The sequence below is a fragment of the Muntiacus reevesi genome, chromosome X (genome assembly GCF_963930625.1).
Source record: "Muntiacus reevesi chromosome X, mMunRee1.1, whole genome shotgun sequence".
NCBI lineage: Eukaryota > Metazoa > Chordata > Mammalia > Artiodactyla > Cervidae > Muntiacus > Muntiacus reevesi.
Genome location: NC_089271.1, coordinates 148,945,656 through 148,967,937, shown reverse-complemented (window position 1 = coordinate 148,967,937; position 22,282 = coordinate 148,945,656). Strand labels below are relative to the sequence as shown.

Below are 22,282 nucleotides of genomic sequence, written 5' to 3'. Positions count from 1 at the left end.
GTCAAAAAGTACAAAATCACCTCAGGCAAGAGTTTTCAGTAGGTAATTTTGTTATTTCATGTTGGTCAAGATCTCCTTTATCGTTGGCATTGCAAAGGCTCTGTGTACCTATATCGGGTTAGAAAAGGTGTTGTCTCAAAAGCCCTCTTAATATTTAGGAATGCAAATTGCCACTTCCTTAAAAGTACAGAACATTACATAGTTATTAACTAAGCAGTAATTCATGAAACTCCGTTTACAAAGGACAAACAACAACAGAGGACCATAAAGCCTTATGTGTACTAAAGAAAAACAAATTTTCAAATATTTCAACTGTTTTTTCTACCTCTAAACTGGTTTAACCATATCACAAGTGAGAGTTAACACCAGCCAATACAGAAAAAGTAAACTGTGCTAAACTGTCCAGAAATCAGCTTCTATAATATATCTCACAGTTTCTAGCCATTTTGGCTAAGACTTTCCTTATGAAAAACAAACAAACAAACAAACAAAAATGATGAAAGCAGCATTTACTTTGTTGGAAATGCAAAAAATAAAATAACAACACTGTAAGTTTCATAAAATATTTGCAACTAATTTTGTTTTTATAAATAAATAAAGTGGTGCTTATCTGTTTTTAAAGTTTTAATTATTCTTGCTGTTAAAAATCATTTAAAGTTCTGTCAACTTTTAAGCATAAACATGTTTGGAAAGCTGAACCACATTTTTAACTGCCATCTTTATGCTTTGTTCTTGGTAGAATCATCTTTGTTTCTTCTCTTAACATCCCAATTATAAACTCTGGCCATATCTGCAAGAATTGTCAAAGAAAATGCCAAAGCAATTCGAAAGATAACATGCAATCACACACTGAATGAAAGACAGAAATCACACACACACAATACTAGTGGCTACAGCAAAGTGTAGTATGTCTGCCAAGGAAAGACTGAAACAAAATTCCACCAAAACCTAGTCAAGGCCTCAAATCAATGATTGTCTAGCATAGCTAGGTCAACTATAGTATTATATTTGACACATGTGTGCTTGACACTCTCCCAACAGTTTTCAAGAGAGACCCTCATCCACAGTATTTTGAAGGTGGTTCAAAGCATACCCTGACATGCAATATTTAAATTATTACAATTATCACTAATTTTCTCTCTCGCCCTGTTTGGCTTAATTTATGCAACCTATTCAGCATCTGTATCTTTTCCTTTCCACAAGCTCCACCCTGCATAAATTCGCCTATTGGTGCTCTCTTTCCCGGCTCATGCCTTCACTGGTATGTCCTGAAGGTACAATACTATCTTCTAGGTATTTTATCTTTTTTTACCTCTGAATGAAGTCTCCACATTACCAGTCACGTGCTAACCCCTGTTCTAGGCCTCAGACAGACCTTCACCCAACCCCTTAAAACCTGTCATGTGCTACATGCTATGGAGGAGAGAAAACGTGGAGCTCCTGCACTTGAGGAGCTCCCAGTCTGGCATGAAAAACAAATTTTAAGTACTATGTGCAAAGTGCTCAGGAATCACAGAGGAGCAACACAACACCCTGAGAGGACTAGAAAATGTTCAGAAATGTTCTGCTGCTTGAGCTGAAAGATGAAAGGTAAGATGGATGAACCCAAGCAAATAGGGGGAAATCAGTATAGGTAGGAGGAACCAAGTGTGGACATACAAAGGGCACGCCCTATTTAGGGGGTGAGGAAAACCACCTGGGGTGATTTGGACCTTGGGCGCACCAGGGGAGGAGCAGGGCAGGAAATCAGTCAGTGGCACGTGGAATCGAGACTGGCAGGGACCACCCCCCAGAGTGACCATGTGCATAGCTGACATGTAACAAATAACCACTGAGGCATTATAGCCAGAGAAATAAAAATAAGAAGTGTGACTCAGTGAATTCACAGCAGAGAGCATGTGAAGGACTGGGGTGGGGGAAACAGAGTAGAAAACTGCCATACGACCCAGCAATCCCACTGCTGGGCATCCACACTGAGGAAACCAGAATTAAAGAGACACATGTACCTCAATGTTCATCACAGCACCATTTTACAATAGCCAGGGCATGGAAGCAACCTAGATGTCCATCCTTAGACGAATGGATAAGAAAGCTGTGGTACATATACACAATGGAGCATTACTCAGCTATTAAAAAGAATTCGTTTGAATCAGTTCTAATGAGATAGATGAAACTGAAGCCTATTGTACAGACTGAAGTAAGTCAGAAAAATACCAATACATTAATATTAATGCATATATATGGAATTTAGAAAGATGGTAACGATGACCCTAGCAAAAAGAGACACAGATGTAAAGAACACACTTTTGGACTCTGTGGGAGAAGGCGAGGGTGGGATAATTTGAGAGAATAGCATTGAAACATGTACATTATAATATTTGAAACATATCGCCAGCCCAGCTTCGATGCATGAAGGAGGGTGCTCAGGGCTGGTGCACTGGGATGACCCTGAGGGATGGGATGGGGAGGGAGGTGGGAGGGAGGGTCAGGATGGGGAACACATGTAAACCCATGGCTGATTCATGTGAATATATGGCAAAAAACCACCACAATACTGTAAAATAATTAGCCTCCAATTAAAATAAATAAATAAGAAAACTACTGACCCTCGGTTATTAAAGGCCAAAATGAGTGTAACAGAGAGGTAAGAAGATTGACTCCCAGGTTTCTGTCTTGAATGACTGTGTGGGGCCAATGATTCTGACAATTAGGAGACACAGGTGAGAGGGAAAATGCCAAGAGCTGGGTTTCAACATGAGAGCCTTCCCTTTTTCTCTGCTAAAAGAAATCCTACACTACCTTTAACTACAGTCTCAGGCCTATCTTCTCAAAGACTGTTCTGAACTCACACTAGCTCACATCTATCACCCTAATTTTAAATTGCCTTGGTGTTGACTACCTGAAATTGACTGACTTCTATTTTGCTATGAAATGATCACTAGCTGTCTCACATGTGCTTTGTCATTCTTTTTTTACACTGATCTCACCAGCGCATGCCCCACACAGCTTAGCACAGTTGTAGGAACACAAGAGACCCTTAATAAAGAGTTGTGGAACTCTAGTACTTATCTAGCTATAAAGGTTATCTTGAGAAAATATGTGAAATAGAAATACACATGTACTAAATTGAATTTGCTATTTCCACACTTTCACACCTCAAATTCAGATCAATCTATAAACTTATTTCAACATTAGCTCTAAAATATGTCATTTACTACTCATAAAATCTGCAACTTAACATTAGTCTAATAAGGACATTCTTCTCATTAAAGCAATGCACATAAGAACATAAAAAACATTTTTCTCCTGTCCCCCCTTTGCCTTTCATTAGGAAAGGATACTGACTTCCGTGGTAGTAAACTGATCTCGAAGAAAGTCAAGGTCTTCCTCAAGAGAATCAAGATTCTTTGTGGCCGTCAATAAATTCTTTTCCAACAATGCCTGAGCTTCATCAATATCATATTCAAGCATTACGTTCGCCTGCAGAAAGAAAAGCGTGACAAAGAGCAAACACTGACTTTGTGCTCTATACATTAGAGCAGTGGTTGGCAAACTACAGCCTTTGGGTCAAATCTGGCCAGCAGTCTTTTGTCTCAAGTTTTTTGGAAACACAGCAACTCTTTATTCACTTAAGACTTACATCCCGCAGTGGTGAGCCAAGTACTAGTTGTGGCAGAGACCATGTGGTCTGCAACACCAAAAATATTTACTCTCTGGCTTTTCACACAATATTTATTGTCCCCTGAGTTACAGAATATATTTACATACATTATATCATTTCCTCCTCAACTTCTCTAGTGAAGAAAATAGGCTCTGAGAATTCAGCTTACCTATGATTCCAGAGATACTAAATTAATCGAAGATTAGGATAGGAACCAGTATCTTTAGTTATCAAACTCTATCTTTCTACCACCTCTATCGGGACACTAAATAGTAATACATTTGAATCAACTGAAGTAGTTGTTTCTGAGCTTAAGGTAAAACTTTAAAGCTTTCAAAGACATATGTATTATCTGTATTTGGTCCATTAAGAGAAAACAGCTAGCTTTAACTGTCCCCTTCCAAACTCCAACAGATGCCAGAGGCGAAGGCAAGGTGACTAGTTCTGGATCTAAGATCTGGAGTAACTGCTGACACTTGGTAAGGCATGCACTCTGTAATGGGGAACCGTACCTTTCACAGCTCTGAACTATCACCTGACTTACCACCAGGCATTTCTGGAACCACTTTCCTCATATGAAAAATGAAATTTAAAAATTACTCAAAGGATTGTTGTAAGAATTAATGAGACAACATGAAAGGACTTAGCACCAAGCAGATGCTACATACTTATTGACTGAATATGCCAGTCCATGATAATTGGAAGTGAGTGAATGAAAGCCGCTCAGTCGTGTCCGACTCTTTGCAACCCCGTGGACATGGATTTCTCCAGGCCAGAATACTGGAGTGGGTAGCCTTTCCCTTCTGTAGGGGATCTTCCCGACCCAGGGATCACACCCAGGCCTCCCACATTGCAGGTGGATTCTTTACCAGCTGAGCCACAAGGGAAGCCCTTGTGAGAATTAGAAAGCTGCATAAAAATTCAGACAGGACTAAAATATTCAGTGCAAAGTAAATGCTTCTCCAAACACAGACTCCCAATCTCACTTCTCAATTACTGATACTTATTAGCACTTTTTTCCCCAGAAAATGTCTACACTTTGCTTACCTGTAACAAGAGGAAATAGAATACATTTTAAAACACTTCATTCCTGTCAAAAACCATCAATCATTCATTCAAGTATATCTCCTTAGTTGGTTCACTCCTCAAACACTGCCTTATCAGCCTCTCTACTTGACAGTCTAACAGGCATCTGAAGACTGACATGCCCAAAAGACAACTCCAAGTTGTCCTGCAAACATGTTAGTCCTTTGCGTGCAATATGAGTCACATATATTTTTTCTTGTTGTCTTTTTACTTTGCTCATGGTTTCCGAGTTTTGTGGCCTGAAAAACCATCCTTATTCCAGGGCTACAATTATCTGTGACTTGGTCTAGAACTTTGATGGTGTCACTAGTTCACGTCATTACGTGATCCATTTGGAATCCATCTCGTGTAAGGTGGGCTCCAGCCATAATTCTTAGGAGAGTGCTCCCTGTTGTCCCAGTCTACTTTATGGAATCATCTTATCCCCACGTGCTGATTAAGTGTGGGCCAAGGAGAAAAGAAACCAAAGAGGATAACCCCTAAGATCTGAGCTACTGGGTGGCTAGCTGTTCCATTTATAAAACTAAAACTAAACAAGAATGGGAATTATGTTTGTAGAAATAAATGCATAAACTCTGAAATGTTATAGCTAACAGAAATCAGGAAGGAGGAACTAACAGATAGAGAAGTGAGTTTCCACGTATGAATCTGCCAACCTTTTACAGCCCTAGAGTGCCTCTCAGGGATGACTGTACAGGACAGCAGCAAGTGGAAATCCTCCCAATTTGCAACTTTGCATAGGAACTTGCCTGAGGTAGCAAGACCTACCTGTGTGGTCAGGCATGACTTGGTTGATCATGGGATTCAAGAGTAGTAACAGGAAAAATCACAGACAAGGTCTCTGAAATCATCACAACTGAAATGTATGACTTTTTCAAATGGGTTCTAACCGCAAGATTTTTATAGTAATCTTTTACCCCTTAAGTTCAGAGATATCTTTCTAGAACTCATAAACTCTGATGATGAACAAACATCGATCTGAGGTTCGACAATAACTTCTGTTACATTTAACAGATAAAGTGCTAGCTGGAGGGAAAGGTCCATTTTGTTTTGACCGGAAGAGACTCAAGCATGTTTCTGTGGCAATCTTTCTCATACTCCTAGTCCCCCACAATGATACCCCTTCATTCTGTCCACGGTCAAGTGCTGGGGATACTGCCCAGCACTGTTCAATACTGCCGTGCTGGGGAAAACACACTGCCTTACCAAATGTCAGCCAAGGAAGCTGTGGCAATGACATTGACTTACCCCCAACCACAGACACACTTTATCGGTAGGAGGAACTGAAGCTTTGCAATACAGGTTATCTGCCAATAAGAACCTGGTCTCCAGTGAACTGGTGGACTCCTTCAAAAAAATAAATAAATACATGACGGTACTGTAAACTGTCCATCTTAATACAAAGGTCATACAGGCAATTGCAGAGCTGAGCTTAAGCCATTTAAAACAGTCCCACCCCACAGACAAATCAGGTGGAGGAGCCGAGGGACAGAGACGTAAAGGAGAAGGGTAAAGAAAGGACCACAGGGGCCATAGGACTGCGCAGGGAGCACATGCATCCTGACTCAACAACTTAATGCACCCCTGAAGGCTGTGGCAAGCGGCACTTGTATGAACACAAACACACACACTTCAGTGCCTGGCACAGAGTAAGCACTAGACAAGCGTGATCTATTATTATCACTTCATCAGCACTTCATGCTCAACCAACCAGTCTTCTGAAGTCTCTTATAAAGTTTGTGACATAAAAAAAATGGTCACAAAATGTAGCTACTCTGCCAGTCAAGTAATAAATCATGTATATATACATACATATAATATGTTAAATATTTTCTGAAACTTCATTTTTACACCCTCCTTTTATTTAACAAAAAAATGGGTGAGAACTCAGAAGATTCTCAAATCCAGTTCGCCAGTAACTAGCTATGTGACACTGGTCAAGTGTACCCTCTTTGTAAATATTTCCTCAACTGTGAACTGAGAGCCACAAACAATAAAGACTATTCATTTCTTTTTGCACTTAAAATAATTTCAAGTTGTATTTAAGCTTCACAAATACTACATATAAGTAAAAGACCCCAAGTAGTGTGGGCCCTAGAGTTAAATCTGACTTCGGTGTAAAGCCACATGTTTCACAGAAGCACACCGTCTGTGATATCACTACATGTGCTCAGAAAGGCAGACTGGATCTTCTAGCACGGGTTCAAATACCAGTGACCAAGGAGTCAAGGAACACGTGTCTCTGCTGAACTATCCTGGTTTGCTCATGTTTATAAACAAAAAAGACACTTACTTTTTTCTTCTGCATATATTTTAGAATTTCTAAAGTCTGCTTAATTTCAGGAATCTGGCCTTTTAGCCTGTGAATAAGAAAAAGGTTAATTTAGTATCCGGCACCAAGAAATAGTCTTACTAGCTTTATACTTTCTACTGATATGTTTTGAGGACAATATGTAAATATGAAATAGTAAATATATTTTATATGTAAGATATTTAATGAATTGCTTATTAAAATATCTAAGATATTTCAGACATAAATATTTACTAAACTGCTTAGATATAATAGCAAATACTTATGGAACACCTATTGTGCACAGAGTCCTGTTCTATATGTCAAATCCTCCACTAGTAAGCTTTTCTGGGCTGTGTGCGCTTAGTCGCTTAGTCGTGTCCAACTCTTTGTGACCCCATGGACTGTAACCTGCCAGCCTCCGCTGTCCATTGGGATTCTCCAGGCAATACCAGAGTGGGTTGTCATGCCCTCCTCCAGGGGATCTTCCTGAATAAGGGATTGAACCCAGGTCTCCCGCACTGCAGGCAGGTTCTTTACCAGCTGAGCCACCAGAAAGTCATATCCCCCAGAGATGATTAAGAGGTTCTACATTTAATTAGAATTGCACTTTAAATAGATTATTTTTTTAAATAACATGCATTCAAGTATTATATTTTCAACTGGAAACCACCAACTCAGCAGCAGCAAGTGCAGGGACAGCTTCTCAGCGCCTGCACTTCTCACAGTGCAAAATCAACTGAATGCCTAACACACCACAGTAAGATACAGTATAATTTCATGATTCTTTTAAGCTTTGAGTGATTTTTCTTTAACTTTTATGTTGAAAAATACTATTTTCTTTTCAAGTTAGGTAATAATTGTTACTAAAATTATAAATGGATCATTGGTTTGAACACAGGAAATTTACGAAAACAATGACAGACATGATGAGACTGATCAGACTGAACCAACTGGACATCCACACATAAAAAAATGAATCTAAACACAGGCATACATACACATTTCACAAAACTTAAGCTGAGATGAATCACATATATAAAGTATGATGCAAAACTATAATGCTCCTAGAAGATAACACAGGAAAAAACCTAGATGACCTTGGGTCTGGTAATGATTTTTTAGATATAATACCGAAGACATAATCCATAAAAGAAATAATTGATATGACAGACTTTAATGATAAGACAAGCCACAGACTGGGATAAAATATCTGCAAAAGACACATGTGATAAAGGACTGGTATCCAAAATATAAAAAGAACTTTCAAAACTCAACAATAAGGAACAACTGGACCAAAGGACTTAACAGATACCCTACCAAAGAAGATATACAAATAGCAAATAAGCATATGAAAAGATGCTCCACATCATATATCATCAGTATCAGTATCAGTTCAGTCACTCAGTCGTGTCCGACGCTGTGACCCCATGAACCGCAGCATGCCAGGCCTCCCTATCCATCAACAGAGAAATGCAAATTTAAACAATGACATAACCACTGCAAAACTATTCTGGGCTTCCCAGGTGGCGCTAGTGGTAAAGAATCTGCCTGCCAATGCAGGAGATGCATGTTTGATCCCTGGGTCAGGACAATCTCTTGGAGGCGGGCATGGCCACCCACTCCAATACTCTTGCCTGGAGAATCCAATGGACAGAGGAGCCTGGTGGGCTACACTCCATGGGGTTGCAAAGAGTCAACCACGACTGAGCCACTGAGCACACACACACCTGTTACAATGGCCAAAATCCAGAATACTGACAACTCTGGATGCTGGTGAGGATATGAAGCAATGTTAATTTTCATTCATTGCTGGAGGGAATGCAACATGGTACAGTCACTTTAGTAGTAAGACAGTTTGTCAGGTTCTTACAAAACTAAACACATTCTTACCATATGATCCAGCAATCATGCTCCTTGGTATTTACCCAAAGGAGCTGGAAACTCAGGTCCAAATAAAAACTGCACACAAATGATTATTCATAATTGCCCAAACTTGGAAGCAACCCAGATGCCTTTGGTAGGCAAACAGAGAAATAAATTGTGGTCCATCTGGACAATGGAATAATATTCACTGCTAAAAAGAAATGATCTATCAAGCTATGAAAGACATGCAAGAAGCCTAAATGCATATGACGAAATGAAAGAAACCAACCTGAAAGGGCTACTACATACTATAGGATTCTGGCTGTAAGACATTCTGGAAAACACAAAACTATGGAGACAGTAAAAGCATCACTGGTTGCCAGGGGTTTAGGAAGGGGAGGGAGGGATGAATATATGGCACACAGAGCATTCTTACCGCAGTGAACCTACTCTGTATGACACTATAATGACAGATACATGTCATGGTGCATGTGTTCAAATCCATCAAATGTACAACATAAGAGTGGACACTAATGTAAACTATGGACCTTAGTTAATAAGAACATATCAATATTGGTTCATCAACTGTAACAAATATTCCACTCTGGTGAAAGGTATAGATAATGGGAAGGTTATACGTGTGTAGGGGCAGGGGCTAAATAGGAAACCTCTGTACTTTATGCTCCATTTTGCTACAAAACTAAAACTGCCTTTAAAAATAAAACCTATTCAATTTTTAAAAACTAGTAGCAACTGATTCCCAAATGAAGTCACTCTCACTGACAAGAGGTAACAAAATGTTGAAAACACTCAAAGCCAAACTCAGAGAATACAGAATGAGACCTTTTTAGCTCTTTTATTTTTGACGATTAGACGCGGCCCAAAGTTTTCAAGTGTTTCACATGGAAAAATGTGCAAAACTATTCTGGGAGTCCTGTCAAATCACAGTGTAATTTGTAACCAAATGGACTAAAAATGGACTAAAAATAAAGCTGTGAAACTTTCAGAAGACATGCAACTAAATATTATTAGAGATCAGCATGCAAATAAATTCTAAATATGATAATGAACATGTACCTCCTGAATCATATAAAGAAAGTCACAATACGTGTGAACAAGGTTAGCACAGCAAACTTCTTTACCATCTGTGCTACTGACCTGGGAAATGTGTCACAGAAGCCTGCTGCTTGAAAAATAGTATCACTATCTGACAAGACAACCCAGTGAAGAGTCGAGAAACACACACTTAGCCTTGATTTTTTTTGTAAGCAAAGCTTGAAGGCTAGTGTTCTGTGAACTCTTTACAATTCAATACAGATGTCATATATTTCTCAATTTTGCTTCTCTTTGTCTATGCTGATATATGTAAATGCGAGAAAGATGTAGGTGTGTTCATGTGTATAGTATCTGATAGACATGTAACATTAGTATGTTCAGATCAAATTGTTTAGGTCATACAAATGATTTCTATGTTATATTGTTGTACATGTAGATATTACATGTAATATATAGGTTATGAAGCATAGCAATCAATCAAGCAGCTGCAACTCTGGACATCTCAGGAACTAGACCACCAAAGCCACTGCACATGTCTGAGCAATACACCCTCCCCACCCTTGTTGTGTCCGATTCCCCACGACCACATGGACTGCAGCACACCAGGCTTCTCTTTCCTTCACTATCTCCCACAGTTTGCTCAAACTCATGTGCAGTGAGTCAGTGATGCCATCTAACCATCTTATCCCCTATTCTTCTACTCTCAATCTTTCCCAGCATCAGCGTCTTTTCCAATGAGTTGGCTCTTCATATCAGGTGGCCAAAGGATTGGAGCTTCAGCTTCAGCATCAGTCCTTCCCATGAAAATTCAGGGTTCATTTCCTTCAGGATGGTTTGATCTCCTTGCTGTCCAAGGGACTCTTAAGAGTCTCCTACAGCATCCCAATTTGAAAGCATCAATTCTTTGTTGCTCAGCCATCTTTATGGACCAATTCTCACATCCATATATGACTACTGGCAAAACTACTGACATCACTGGAAAAGTGATGCCTCTGCTTTTTAATATGCTGTCTAGGTTTCTAATAGTTTTTCTTCCAAGGAGCAAGTGTCTTTTAATTGTGTGGTCACAGTTACCATCCACAGTGATTTTAGAGCCCAAGAAGATAAAATCTACTACTGTTTTCACTTTTTCCCCATCTATTTGCCATGAAGTGACGGGCCCGGATGCCATGATCTTAGCTTTCTGAATGCTGAGTTATGTCATTTTCATTCTCCTCCTTCACGCTCATCAAGAGACTCTTTAGTCTCTCTTCGCTTTCTGCCATTAGAGTGTGGCACCTGCATATCTGAGGTTGTTATTTCTCCAGGCAGTCTTGATTCCAGCTTGTGATTCATCCAGCCTGGCATTTCGCATGATGTACTCTGCATAGAAGCTAAATAAGCAGTGTGACAATATACAGCCTTGTCATACTCTTTTACCAGTTTTGAACAAGTCTGTTGTTCCACATCCGACTCTAACTGTTTCTTCTTGACCTGCATACAGGTTTCTCAGGAGACAGGTAAGATGGTCTGGTATTCCCATCTCTTTATTTTCCAGTTTGTTGTGATCCACACAGTCAAAAGCTTTAGCATAGTCAATGTCGCAGAAGTAGATGTTTTTCTGAATTCCCTTGCTTTTTCTATGATCCAACAGATGCTGGCAATTTGATCTCTGGTTCCTCCCCATCCTGCTCTGTCCCAAACTGTGTGTTTATAGTCCCATTTTTACTACTTCAAATAGTCTCATTAGTTACGTGTATTCCAAAACAATATATTCTTTGCTAGTTTCTTGATACAAATGGGCTCATGTTAGTTGCATTTTCCTGGTGTTTGCTTTATAACCCAATCAAATTCCAAAGAGTTGTTCATCTGTTTTCACTGCTGTGTAATACACATTTACAAATATAACACAACCTGTTCATCCATTTTCCTGTCAATGGATATTTGGGTCAGTTCTAGGTCTTTGTTATTCTGTGAACAATGAAAATTTCTTGATGAGAGGAGAGACAGAAGGGAACTAGAAGGGAACTAGATGAAGTCTTCAAAGGGAGGAGCATTTAAGGCTAAAGGGCAAATTTCTAGTTGTTTTTCCTCCCTCTAAATTGCCCTGCGTGAATCACATTACCTACCCCATGACTGTAAAAGGGCAGAAAAACAATACAACTGGCCAGAGGCAGGGAAAAGGAAAAGGTCAGACTGAGGACTGAGAAGAGAGTAATGGCCCCTAGTAGTTCTGTTCTTCCCATCGTCCTCCCAGGGGAGATGCCAGTGAAATCAGTCAAAGAGAAAGGAATGGAAAGAATCTCCCAAAGACTGAGGCACTTGGCCGAGGAGAAGGAGTATTTGTCTGATGGCCATGCCATAGAGTGTAAACTCTGCCCACCAAGAAAGACTTGAATTACTCACTCCCACTTCCACACACATTACTGGCCAAAGGGAACGGATATCCCTGAGGGAATATGAGCTGACAGGGGAAAAAAATGGTCATCTGATAAACTACAAAATAAAATAAAGAAAATAAACTCAACGACCTCTACCAGATGAAACAAGTGCAGTTTAGTTCAGTTCAGTTGCTCAGTTGTGTCCAACTCTTTGTGACCCCATAGACTGCAGCATGCCAGGCCTCCCTGTCCATCACCAACTCCTGAAGTTTACCCAAACTCATGTCCATGGAGTCGGTGATGCCATCCAAATACTAAAAGATTACACAGTGAATATTTTTAAATACCTCAAAAAGACAAGACAGGATACTGGTAATATAAAAAAGAAACAAGGAGCTGTAAGAAGAACCAAAAATACTAGGTATAAAAAATGTAATGGCTGAAATAAAGGACTCATGGATAGCAATCCACTTAATCGTCAAAAGACAAAATTACTGAAGTCAGCAAAAAAAAGGAAACAAAACAGAAAGGGAAGGCAGAATTAGAAGAGTTAATTAACATCCACATTAACATGAATCCCAGAATGAGAAAAGGAAAAAAATTAACAGATGTTTGAAAAAAATGATAATCACAAAATTTCCAGTTACAGAAATTTATAAAAGCACATAGAAATTCAAGTGTTAAAGAGATCACCACACGAAAATTATGAAATAATAAGAAACTTTTATACAGCTGAAGGTAAATTTAAATGACAGGGTGCAAGAAAAGACAAACAACATGTGTAAAGAAAAGGTTAATATCCACACTACACGGAACTATCTGCTGTAAAACAATCAACCACAGAAGTAGTTTTGTTGCATAGCTGCTATCAGAGGTCAGGGAACTAACTTTCAGGGGAAAAATAAGATAAGAATAAAACTGGAAAAGGCTTTGAGTTGAACAGTGAGGACTACAGAAAAGCATGTGTCTCAAGGCAGGTGCCAATACCAGCTGGAGACCTGAGCCTGGGCCCCTGACACACTTCAGTTGGGAGCTCACATATTAAGTGCAAGAACTAGGAACAGGGTTCAAGAGGTCCAAGGCTGATACAGATGCACAGCTGCCAAAAAACAAACTCCTCTATGGATAAAAGCGATCCACACAGGTATCCATGGCTACAGGAACCTGAATATAAGTCAGTTAAAAAAGAATTTAAGAAACATAGCCTCAAAAAAGACAAATCTGTATGCAGGACAAGAAGCAACAGTAAAATCCAGACATGGAACAATGGACTTGTTCCAAATTGGGAAAAGGAGTATACAGCACTGTATATTGTCACCCTGCTTATTTAACTTATATGCAGAGTACATCATGCAAAATGCTGGGCTGGATGAAGCACTAGCAGGAAGCAAGATTGCCAGGAGAAATATCAATAACCTCAAATATGCAGATGACACCACCATTATGGCAGAAAGCGAAGAAGAACTAAAGAGCCTCTTGATGAAAGTGAAAGAGGTGAGTGAAAAAGTTGGTTTAAAACTCCAACATTCAAAAAACTAAGATCATGGCATCCAGTCCCTCGCTTCATGGCAAACAGATGGGGAAACAATGGAAACAGTGAGACAGATTTTATTTCGGGGGGCTCCAAAATCACCACGATGGTGATTGCAGCCCTGAAATTAAAAGACGCTTGTTCCTTGGAAGAAAAGCTATGACCAACCTAGATAGCATATTAAAAAGCAGAGACATTACTTTACCAACAAAAGTCTGTATAGTCAAAGCTATGGTTTTTCCAGTAGTCATGTACAGATGTGAGAGTTGGACCATAAAGAAAGTTGACTGCCAAAGAATTGATGCTTTTGAACTGTGGTGTTGGTGAACTCTTGACAGTCCCTTGGACTGCAAGGAGATCCAACCAGTCCATCCTAAAGGAAATCACTCCTGAATATTCATTGGAAGGACTGATGCTGAAGCTGAATTCCCAAACTTTGGCCATCCGACGTGAAGAACTGACTCATTGGAAAAGACCCTGATGCTGGGAAAGATTGAAGGCAGGAGGAGAAGGGGACAACAGGGGATGAGATGGTTGGATGGCATCACTGACTCAATGGACATGAGCAAGCTCCGGGAATTGATGATGGACAGGCGTGCCGCAGTGCATACAGTCACAAAGAGTTGGACGCGACTGAACTGAACTGAAAACAAAAGGGCTGACAATCTTCAAAGTATCCAAAAAGAAAAATGAGCTTATCGAAAAAGATAGGTTGGATTTAAAAAAAATCCATATGTTGTTTACATGGAACACCCTTAAATATAAATAGTAAAACAGTTGAAAGAAAAGGCATTAGAGAAGATATACCCAGAAAATGTTAGCCACCACTTCCGGGCATATATCTGGAGAAAGCCATGATTCGAAAGGATACATGCACCTCAATGTTCATTGTGCAGCACTGTTTACAACAGCGAGGACATGGAAACAACCTAAATGTCTATGGACAGAGGAATGGATAGAGAAGATGCAGTATATATGTACCATGAAATATTACTCAGCCATAAAAAGGAATGACATCATGCCATTTGCAGCAATACAGATACACCTAGAGATTGTGATATGAAGTGAATTAAGTCAGACAGGGAAAGACAAGTATCACGTGGCATTGCTTACATGGGGAATCTAAAAAAAAAGGGTACACATGTACTTATTTACAAAACAGAAACAGACTCACAGATATATAAAACAAACTTCTGGTTACTAGGGAGGAAATAAAAGGTGAGGGATAAATTCAGAAATTGGGATTGACATATACACACTACTTTACAGAAATCAGATAACTAGTGAGGACCTACTATATAGCACAGTGAATTCTGTAATGACCTATATGGGAAAAGAATCTAAAAGAGTGGATATATGTATATGTATAGCTGATTCCCTTTGCTATATGGCAGAAACACAGTATTATAAATCAACATACTCCAACAACAGATTTTTTTTTAAATGTTAGCCAAAACAAAGGTGAAGTAGCTCTAAGTTTCCAACAAAACTGACTAAAACAAGAAACATTATTTTACATGGGTTTAAAATCAGCAAGAAGACTTCATAATTCTCAAACTGCATGTACCTAATGAAACAGAGTAAAAAGCTTAAAAAAGAAAAGGATAGAAATTGTTTCAGGTTAAGATGGCGGCAGACCCAGCACGTGCACTTCTAACTGCTCCAAGTAGCCAGGGAAAATACGTACTTCCTTTGCAGCCAGGCAGCAGAGAGCTGTTGAGGTGATGGACTATAGGGCTAATCTTGCCAGGGACAAACTGAGAGGTGAGCCGATTTCTTACAGTCACTTTTACCAAAGAGCACATGAAGGGACATTTCTGTTTATAAAAACATGCCAGCTTATTAAGAAATAAACAAATAACTGAATTAGAACATCGGCATTTTGCAACTCATCACTAATGAATTGAGGAATTAAGTATCATTGTAGGCGAGAACTAGATATTATCTGCCTCTTAATGAAGAAATCATACACAAACCTATGCAAGTGTTACCAAAACACAAAAAGAGAAGAGAAAGAAACAAAAGAAAAACCTGATTATGAACAAGAATGCAGAGACAACTATCAATGTATAATACACAGAAAGGGCAAAGAAACATACTTGAAAAGCCCACAACTGCTGTGAAATTTAGCAACATCCTTCTGAATAACGCACAGATTATAGATCAAAGTGTGAGATAAACAATAAACCTCTGAGAATAAAACATGAAGAGAATATCCTCATGAACTTGGGATATTTCTTAAACAGGACACAAAAAGCACTAACCATTAAGGAAAAAAAAACTGTTAAATCAAAGTACATTCAAATTAAACGTTAAGTCAAACAGGATGTCCACAGTGTATCCATTTTAAAAAAGAAAGAGGAATTCCCATCTAAACACCAACTTTTGTATCTTTACCTAAGTGGTACCCTCATACCCAGACTACCCTTCCTCCCTTTAGTCTGCTTCTAAGCTTATAACCAGCCTTCAACATTCTACACAGCCATCTGCTCCTCTTGGAAGTTTCCCCTGAACCCCTGTGTCTCCCTGCAGCTCACCCCTTAACCTCTGCTAACTCATCACTCCATGCCACAGCACCTTAACTGCTATACTATGTGTACTTCTTTTATTTACACACCTATCATGCCACTAGACTACAACCCTACTGAAAGCAGATATTGGTATTTTACCCAAAAACAGTATCTGGCACCTATTAAGAACTCCATAATATTTGACATCAGAATGCTGGCACATGTGTATAGCAGGTGTCCATAAGTATTTATTACAGTGAATTGACTGTATAAGCTACTATAAAAATATAAGGGAATAAAGGACTGAAAATGAGAATATTTTTGGCCCAAGCCTATTAGTTATGAAATCTTGGGAAAGTTGTAACTTCTGTGGGTCTGCCATCTCACTGGCAAAATGAAAAAATGAAGTAGATATTGAAGATGTTATGATCCTAGATGCTATGGAATAAGGACTTCAATACTCATTCTGTTAGGTTTTCAAAAGCATCTTAGACTGACAACAGCAAGTGCCGGCGAGATTGAAGAACTAGAACTCCCATACATTGCTGTAATGTAATATACAACAATAATTGCATATAATGCAATTATAATTGCATATAATAACTGTAATAATGTAATACTGCTGTAATGTAATAATGTAATGTGGCTGTATAATATGCTAGAGCCACCTAGGATTTTTGGTAGTTTCTCGTAAAGTTAAACATACTTACCGTACAAGTCAGCGATTCTACCTCTTGGATAATAATCCAGGAGAAATGAAAATATATGTCCATGCAAAGATTTAAAACCAAATGGGGAAACAACCCAAATGTCCATTAATAAGCAAATAGATAAAAGTAGACAAAAACTGTGGTAAACCCATATACAGTGGAAAATGACTCAGCACTAAAAAGAAACTAATTTACTGATACCCACAGTACCATGGATAATGACTCTCAAAACCACTATACTAAGTGTAAGAAGTGAAGTGAAGTCACTCAGTCGTGTCCGACTCTTTGCGACCCCGTGGACTGTAGCCTACCAGGCTCCTCCGTCCATGGGATTCTCCAGGCAAGAATACTGGAGTGGGTTATCATTTCCTTCTCCAGGGGATCTTCCCAACCCAGGGATTGAACCCGGGTCTCCCACATTGGAGGCAGACGCTTTAACCTCTGAGCCACCAGGGAAGCCCTAGTGTAGAAGCCTGACATAAAAGAGTAGTTACTATACGGTTCCAGTCATATGACGTTCAAGGACAGACAAAACTAATTTATGGTGAAAATAATCAGAACAGTGTTTGTCTCTAAGAGCGGGCATGGTTGGCCGGAAAGGGCTGGGAGGAAACTTCCTAGGTAACAGAAATGTTCCACATGTTTATCTGGGCAGTGGTTACAGAAATGGATACATTTATCAAAATTCATAAAACTGAATATTCAACACATAGACATTTTATCTGTATGCAAATTATCTCAATCTTTCAAAAGTTTCAGTGATGTAATATTGATCTTAAAAACTTAGAAACTTTTACACTTACCTCCTTTTCTTTTGCACAAGGTTGAGTTCCATAAACTTATACTTCTGGTACTGTTCATCCAGCTTCTTCAGTACAATATCTGCAGTGTCATTCCCAGGCTGTTTCATGAAGGAATCTACATCTTCCTTTTAATATCAAAAATAATACATTAAGAATTTTACAATTCATACCTCAGATTTTTGACTGCTTTAGCTTTTTTAAAACATAAAAGGAGCTTGGGGGCGGCGGGGGGGGGGGGGAGAGCTTGTGTTTCTTTTTCTCCAAGACTTGTTTTTAACTTTTTTAGTTATAAAGAATTAGATACCATTTCAGACAGTGCACATACGTTATGTAGCTAATTTATTCTTCTCCCACCTTCCTATTTACATATAGGGAAAGATTACCTTGCTGCTTCATATATCTCCCATGCAGCACTCACAGTAAACACAAAAATTACCAACAAACACGTCATTTGTCATGTGCCTTAGCCACAAAGATTCAAAATTATCCATTTTATTACTTACAATTTTAACTCTACAAGTTCTACCATAAAAATCATACTAAATATGGTCATTAGGTTCCCAAGAGAAGCCACAAATGCTTCCTTAAGTTACCAACTGATCGAAATAAAGCCAAAGTGTAAAAGTGTTAGTTGCTCAGTTAGGTCTGACTCTTTGTGATCCCATGGACTGTAGACTGCCAGACTCCTCGGTCCATGGAATTCTCCAGGGCGGAATACTGGAGTGGGTTGCCATTCCCTTCTCCAGGGGATCTGCCCACCCCAGGGATCAAACCCGGGTCTCCCGCATTGCAGTCAGATTCTTTACCATCTGAGCCACCAGGAAAGCCCAAGCCTAAAAGGCAAACAAAACAATCTTTTGTAATAGGAATAAATAAGCAAAAGAAAAGCAATAAAACTGAACAGCATTTTTAATGTATACTACACATGATGGTCCCTGAAGAAAAGCTAAATAGATAACAATCAGGAACTAGATGAAACTCTATCGAAACAAAGGAGATTCTGTAAGAACCTTCCAATAGTTTAAACAACTTTAGTCCTTCAGTACAAGAAACTTAAATTCAGACTTTTGCTGCTGTAGTTCATTCTCCTTGCTCGTGTCTAAGCTTCTAATAACATGTGCTAGAAACATTTCTTTTCCTATAACAATCCTTCTAGGAAGATGCTATCTCCATTTTATTTCCAAATTATCTTACAGTTTCTGGGATCTCTGCTTATCTGGTATAAGCATTATTCTTATTCATGCTTACTAGCTAGGGTTTCCCTGATGGCTCAGCAGGAAAAGAATTGGTCTGCAACACAGGAGATGCAGGAGATAAGGGTTGGGGGAGATCCCTGGGTGGGGGAGGTTCCCTGGAGGAGGGCATGGCAACCCACTCTCGTTTTCTTGCTGGGAAAATCCCATGGACAGAGGAGCCTGGCAGGCTACGGTCCATGGGATCACAAGAGTTAGACACCACAAGCGACAACAGGTGAGCCACGTGCTTACCAGCTCAAAGGGAGTATTTTAGCTAAAACCAAGCAAGAAGAAAAAGGAAAAGAAACACAGCACAAGGAGTGAACTATGAAGCCATCAAGTAGACTCTGTAAAAGAAAACTGAAAAGGTGAGCCTGAGGCAACAGCTGAGTTCTGCATGGTGATCAAGTGCAAGGAGATAGCATCTTCCTAGAAGCATTGTTGTAGGAAAAGAAATGTTTTTGGCACATGTTATTAGAAGCTTAGACACGAACAAGGAGATGGAACTACAGCAGCAAAAGTCTGTGGTTAAGACTCAGGGGCTGCATGGCTTGAATGCTGGCTGCATCACGTACTAGCTGTGCAGACCGTGAGGCAGTTGTTTAACCCTTGTCTTGGCCTCAATCTGTAAAGCAAAAAGTGCCTCTTCCCCACAGGAGATTAAATGAGTTATCAGGTGTCAAAGACTCAGAAGAGGACACAGTGGCTAGTAAGTGTTCAACAAACATTAGATATGGTTAAGGGAACAGATGGAAGCACCAAGAATTCTGTCCTGGGGTGGTGGTCAGGAAAAACTAGAGGTCATATCTGAACTAGATGTTGAAAGATGGAGCAGCCAACCAATGGACAAGGGGAGAAAAGAACAATTAAAGCAGAGAAAGAAAAAAAATTACTGTATCAACTGGAATGGGGAAAAGGCAGTCTGACCACTATGGTACACTGCCTCTTATTACCAAAATGAATATGTATTAAGTATCTACTTGCAATACTGAAAGCACATTCTCTGTTTCTCAGACGAAATCTGTAAGTAATGTTATCCTTATTTCAGTTAAAGAAACAGAGGGGCTCAAAGTTGTAAAACAATATGCTCAAGATAAGCAGCAACTGGGAAGCAGACGCAGGATTCAAACTCTGGTCTCGAAAACAACGTTCTTTCTAAAATACCATGCTATTTCCCATTAGTTGGGGAACATAAAATATTTATATAAATTTGGATTGTTTATATATCATATTGATATAAATTTTAAAGGTCTAGAAAAAGCAACTCATAACATTTTAGAGAAAATGCATTTTAAGATAACACTTTATATAGCCCCTTGATAAACTTTATCTTCCTGAATTAGATTTCTGAAGCCATCCTTTGTTGAGCACCATGAATGCAGGATTTTAAGGCACTATGGAAATTCATTCTGACATTTAGTTGTGAGTTTATACTGTGTGCCAGGCACAGTGCTAGGATCAGGGGAAATGCCAGTGAGGAAGATTACCTCACTCTCCTCCCAGCAGCAGAGCATGGCATGGAAGTAGAGGTCTGGAGCCCACAGACCTACCAAGTTTAAAGCTTGGATAACTCACTTACACATTATGTGACTTGGGGCAAATTACTCAAGGGCTCTGGACCTCAGTCTGAACATGTACAAAATGAGAATAACAGTACTTGCCTCTTACTGAGTTGTGTGAAAGCATTAGGAATGTGCCTGACATTCAACAAATTTTGTCTCTTGTTGATTAGCTGGGAGATGAGCGGAAAGAAATACATGGCACATTTCATGGACAAAAAAAATAAAATAAAATAGGACAAAACTGAATCAGCCAATGCAAATATTCATACAGTGCATATAAAACTGGTCTAAGTAAAAGACAGGGGTCATCCAAACGGTGGAAGATTTCATCAACAAAAAGCCAATCCAGGTTCGAAGCATGAGACAGGATGCTCAGGGCTAGTGCACTGGGACGACCCTGAGGGATGGGATGGGGAGGGAGGTGGGAGAGGGGTTCAGGATGGGGAACACATGTACATCCATGGCTGATTAATGTCAATGTACAGCAAAAACCACTACAATATTGTAATTAGCCTCCAATTAAAATAAATAATTTTTTTCAAAAAGGCAGAGATAAGACAATATCGAGACAAAGCAAAAGGTGGAGAAATTTCCATTAGGGTTTTATAGTAGTTCAGCCAGAACTGAGTGGAGAAAGATGGGTGATACTGTCCTGGAACACCCATCAGGTTTTCTCAACACTCAACTAGTTCTCATCTCAAACACTATTTCGAGAACAGCCTCGTGGAGAGACAGGACTGAAAGCCTCTACGTGCTTCTGTTTGGCCTTGGTTTAGTCTCCCGGTTCAGGGAACCCTCCAACACGGCATTGCTGGCTTCCCCTGTGAACTTCACCCAATTGACTCTCTACGTTGTTAGAACCGTGTACCTCAAAGTGATTACAAGTGACTTCACTTAGACAGCCTTCTAGTGAGCGCCCGCGACTAGCGGGCTAAGGCCTCCATGGCCTAGCGGGTTCCACAAGGCCTTCGAGAGCTTTCCCGTCCGACGCCCCCATCATGGGGTCTTCTTCCGAGGCCAAAGGCCGCCGCAGCCCTTCCACACCCGAGGTGTCATTTCCGAGCTTCACACCTGAGCCCCAGCTCCGTTACCCCGTCCCCCTCGGTCTCCCCGGAACCCAGGCTGAGGTACCAGCTTCTCACCTCCTCCCATCTTCCGGGAAGTGGGGTCTGAACCTAAGGCCGCGGAGGGCGGGGGAAGGCGGTCCCTCAAAGCGGTCCCGCCTCCGCCCCCGAGTCCTCCGGTCCCGCGCCCCCTTTGCGTCTGTGACCTGCTCGGACGGCAGGTCCCCTCCCAGGCAGGTCCCGCCCCAGTTTAGTCCCTCCAGGCCGGAGCATCCCCTCCCAGGTAACTGGGCCCAACGCCTCTCCCCCCAACAACCGAGGCCCGGGTGAGGGGCCAGAAAGAAAGGGAACAACAGCGTAGCATCAAGCACTCACTGGCCGCTTACCACAAAAACCGCTTCAGGAATCCCCAGGTGGAGTCGCCTCCCGTTCCCCACGGCCACTTCTCCCACACCACAACCGTCCTTAGAGGCCGCCATTTTGGAGAAGCGAGCGCGCGACTAACGTGCCTCGCGAGCGGCCTGTACCTGTGATTGGCTTGGCTGACA

At 40.2% G+C, this 22,282-nt stretch overlaps 1 protein-coding gene across 1 annotated transcript; it reads right to left on the bottom strand.

Moving 5' to 3' along the window:
- Positions 1-492: 492 nt before the first annotated feature.
- Positions 493-22,269, bottom strand: VBP1 (VHL binding protein 1). The gene is made up of 6 exons (XM_065915856.1): positions 22,121-22,269; positions 17,874-17,998; positions 7,041-7,107; positions 5,996-6,094; positions 3,342-3,480; positions 493-790 (listed from the first exon to the last, which is right to left on the bottom strand). The coding sequence occupies exons 1-6, from the start codon at positions 22,211-22,213 to the stop codon at positions 720-722; spliced, it is 594 nt and encodes a 197-aa protein (XP_065771928.1). The 5' UTR covers positions 22,214-22,269; the 3' UTR covers positions 493-719.
- Between the last annotated feature and the right edge of the window lie 13 nt (positions 22,270-22,282).

Bases quoted from the DNA above. Each gene is read 5' to 3' on its own strand.
- VBP1 (XM_065915856.1), bottom strand. From the start codon at position 22,213: ATGGCGGCCTCTAAGGACGGTTGTGGTGTGGGAGAAGTGGCCGTGGGG. The intron at 7,108-17,873 runs GTAAGTGTAAAA...TCTTATTCACAG, and splicing joins CTTGTGCAAAAGAAAAGGAG to GCTAAAAGGCCAGATTCCTG. The intron at 6,095-7,040 runs GTAAGTGTCTTT...ATTTTTTTGAAG, and splicing joins AATATATGCAGAAGAAAAAA to GAGTCCACCAGTTCACTGGA.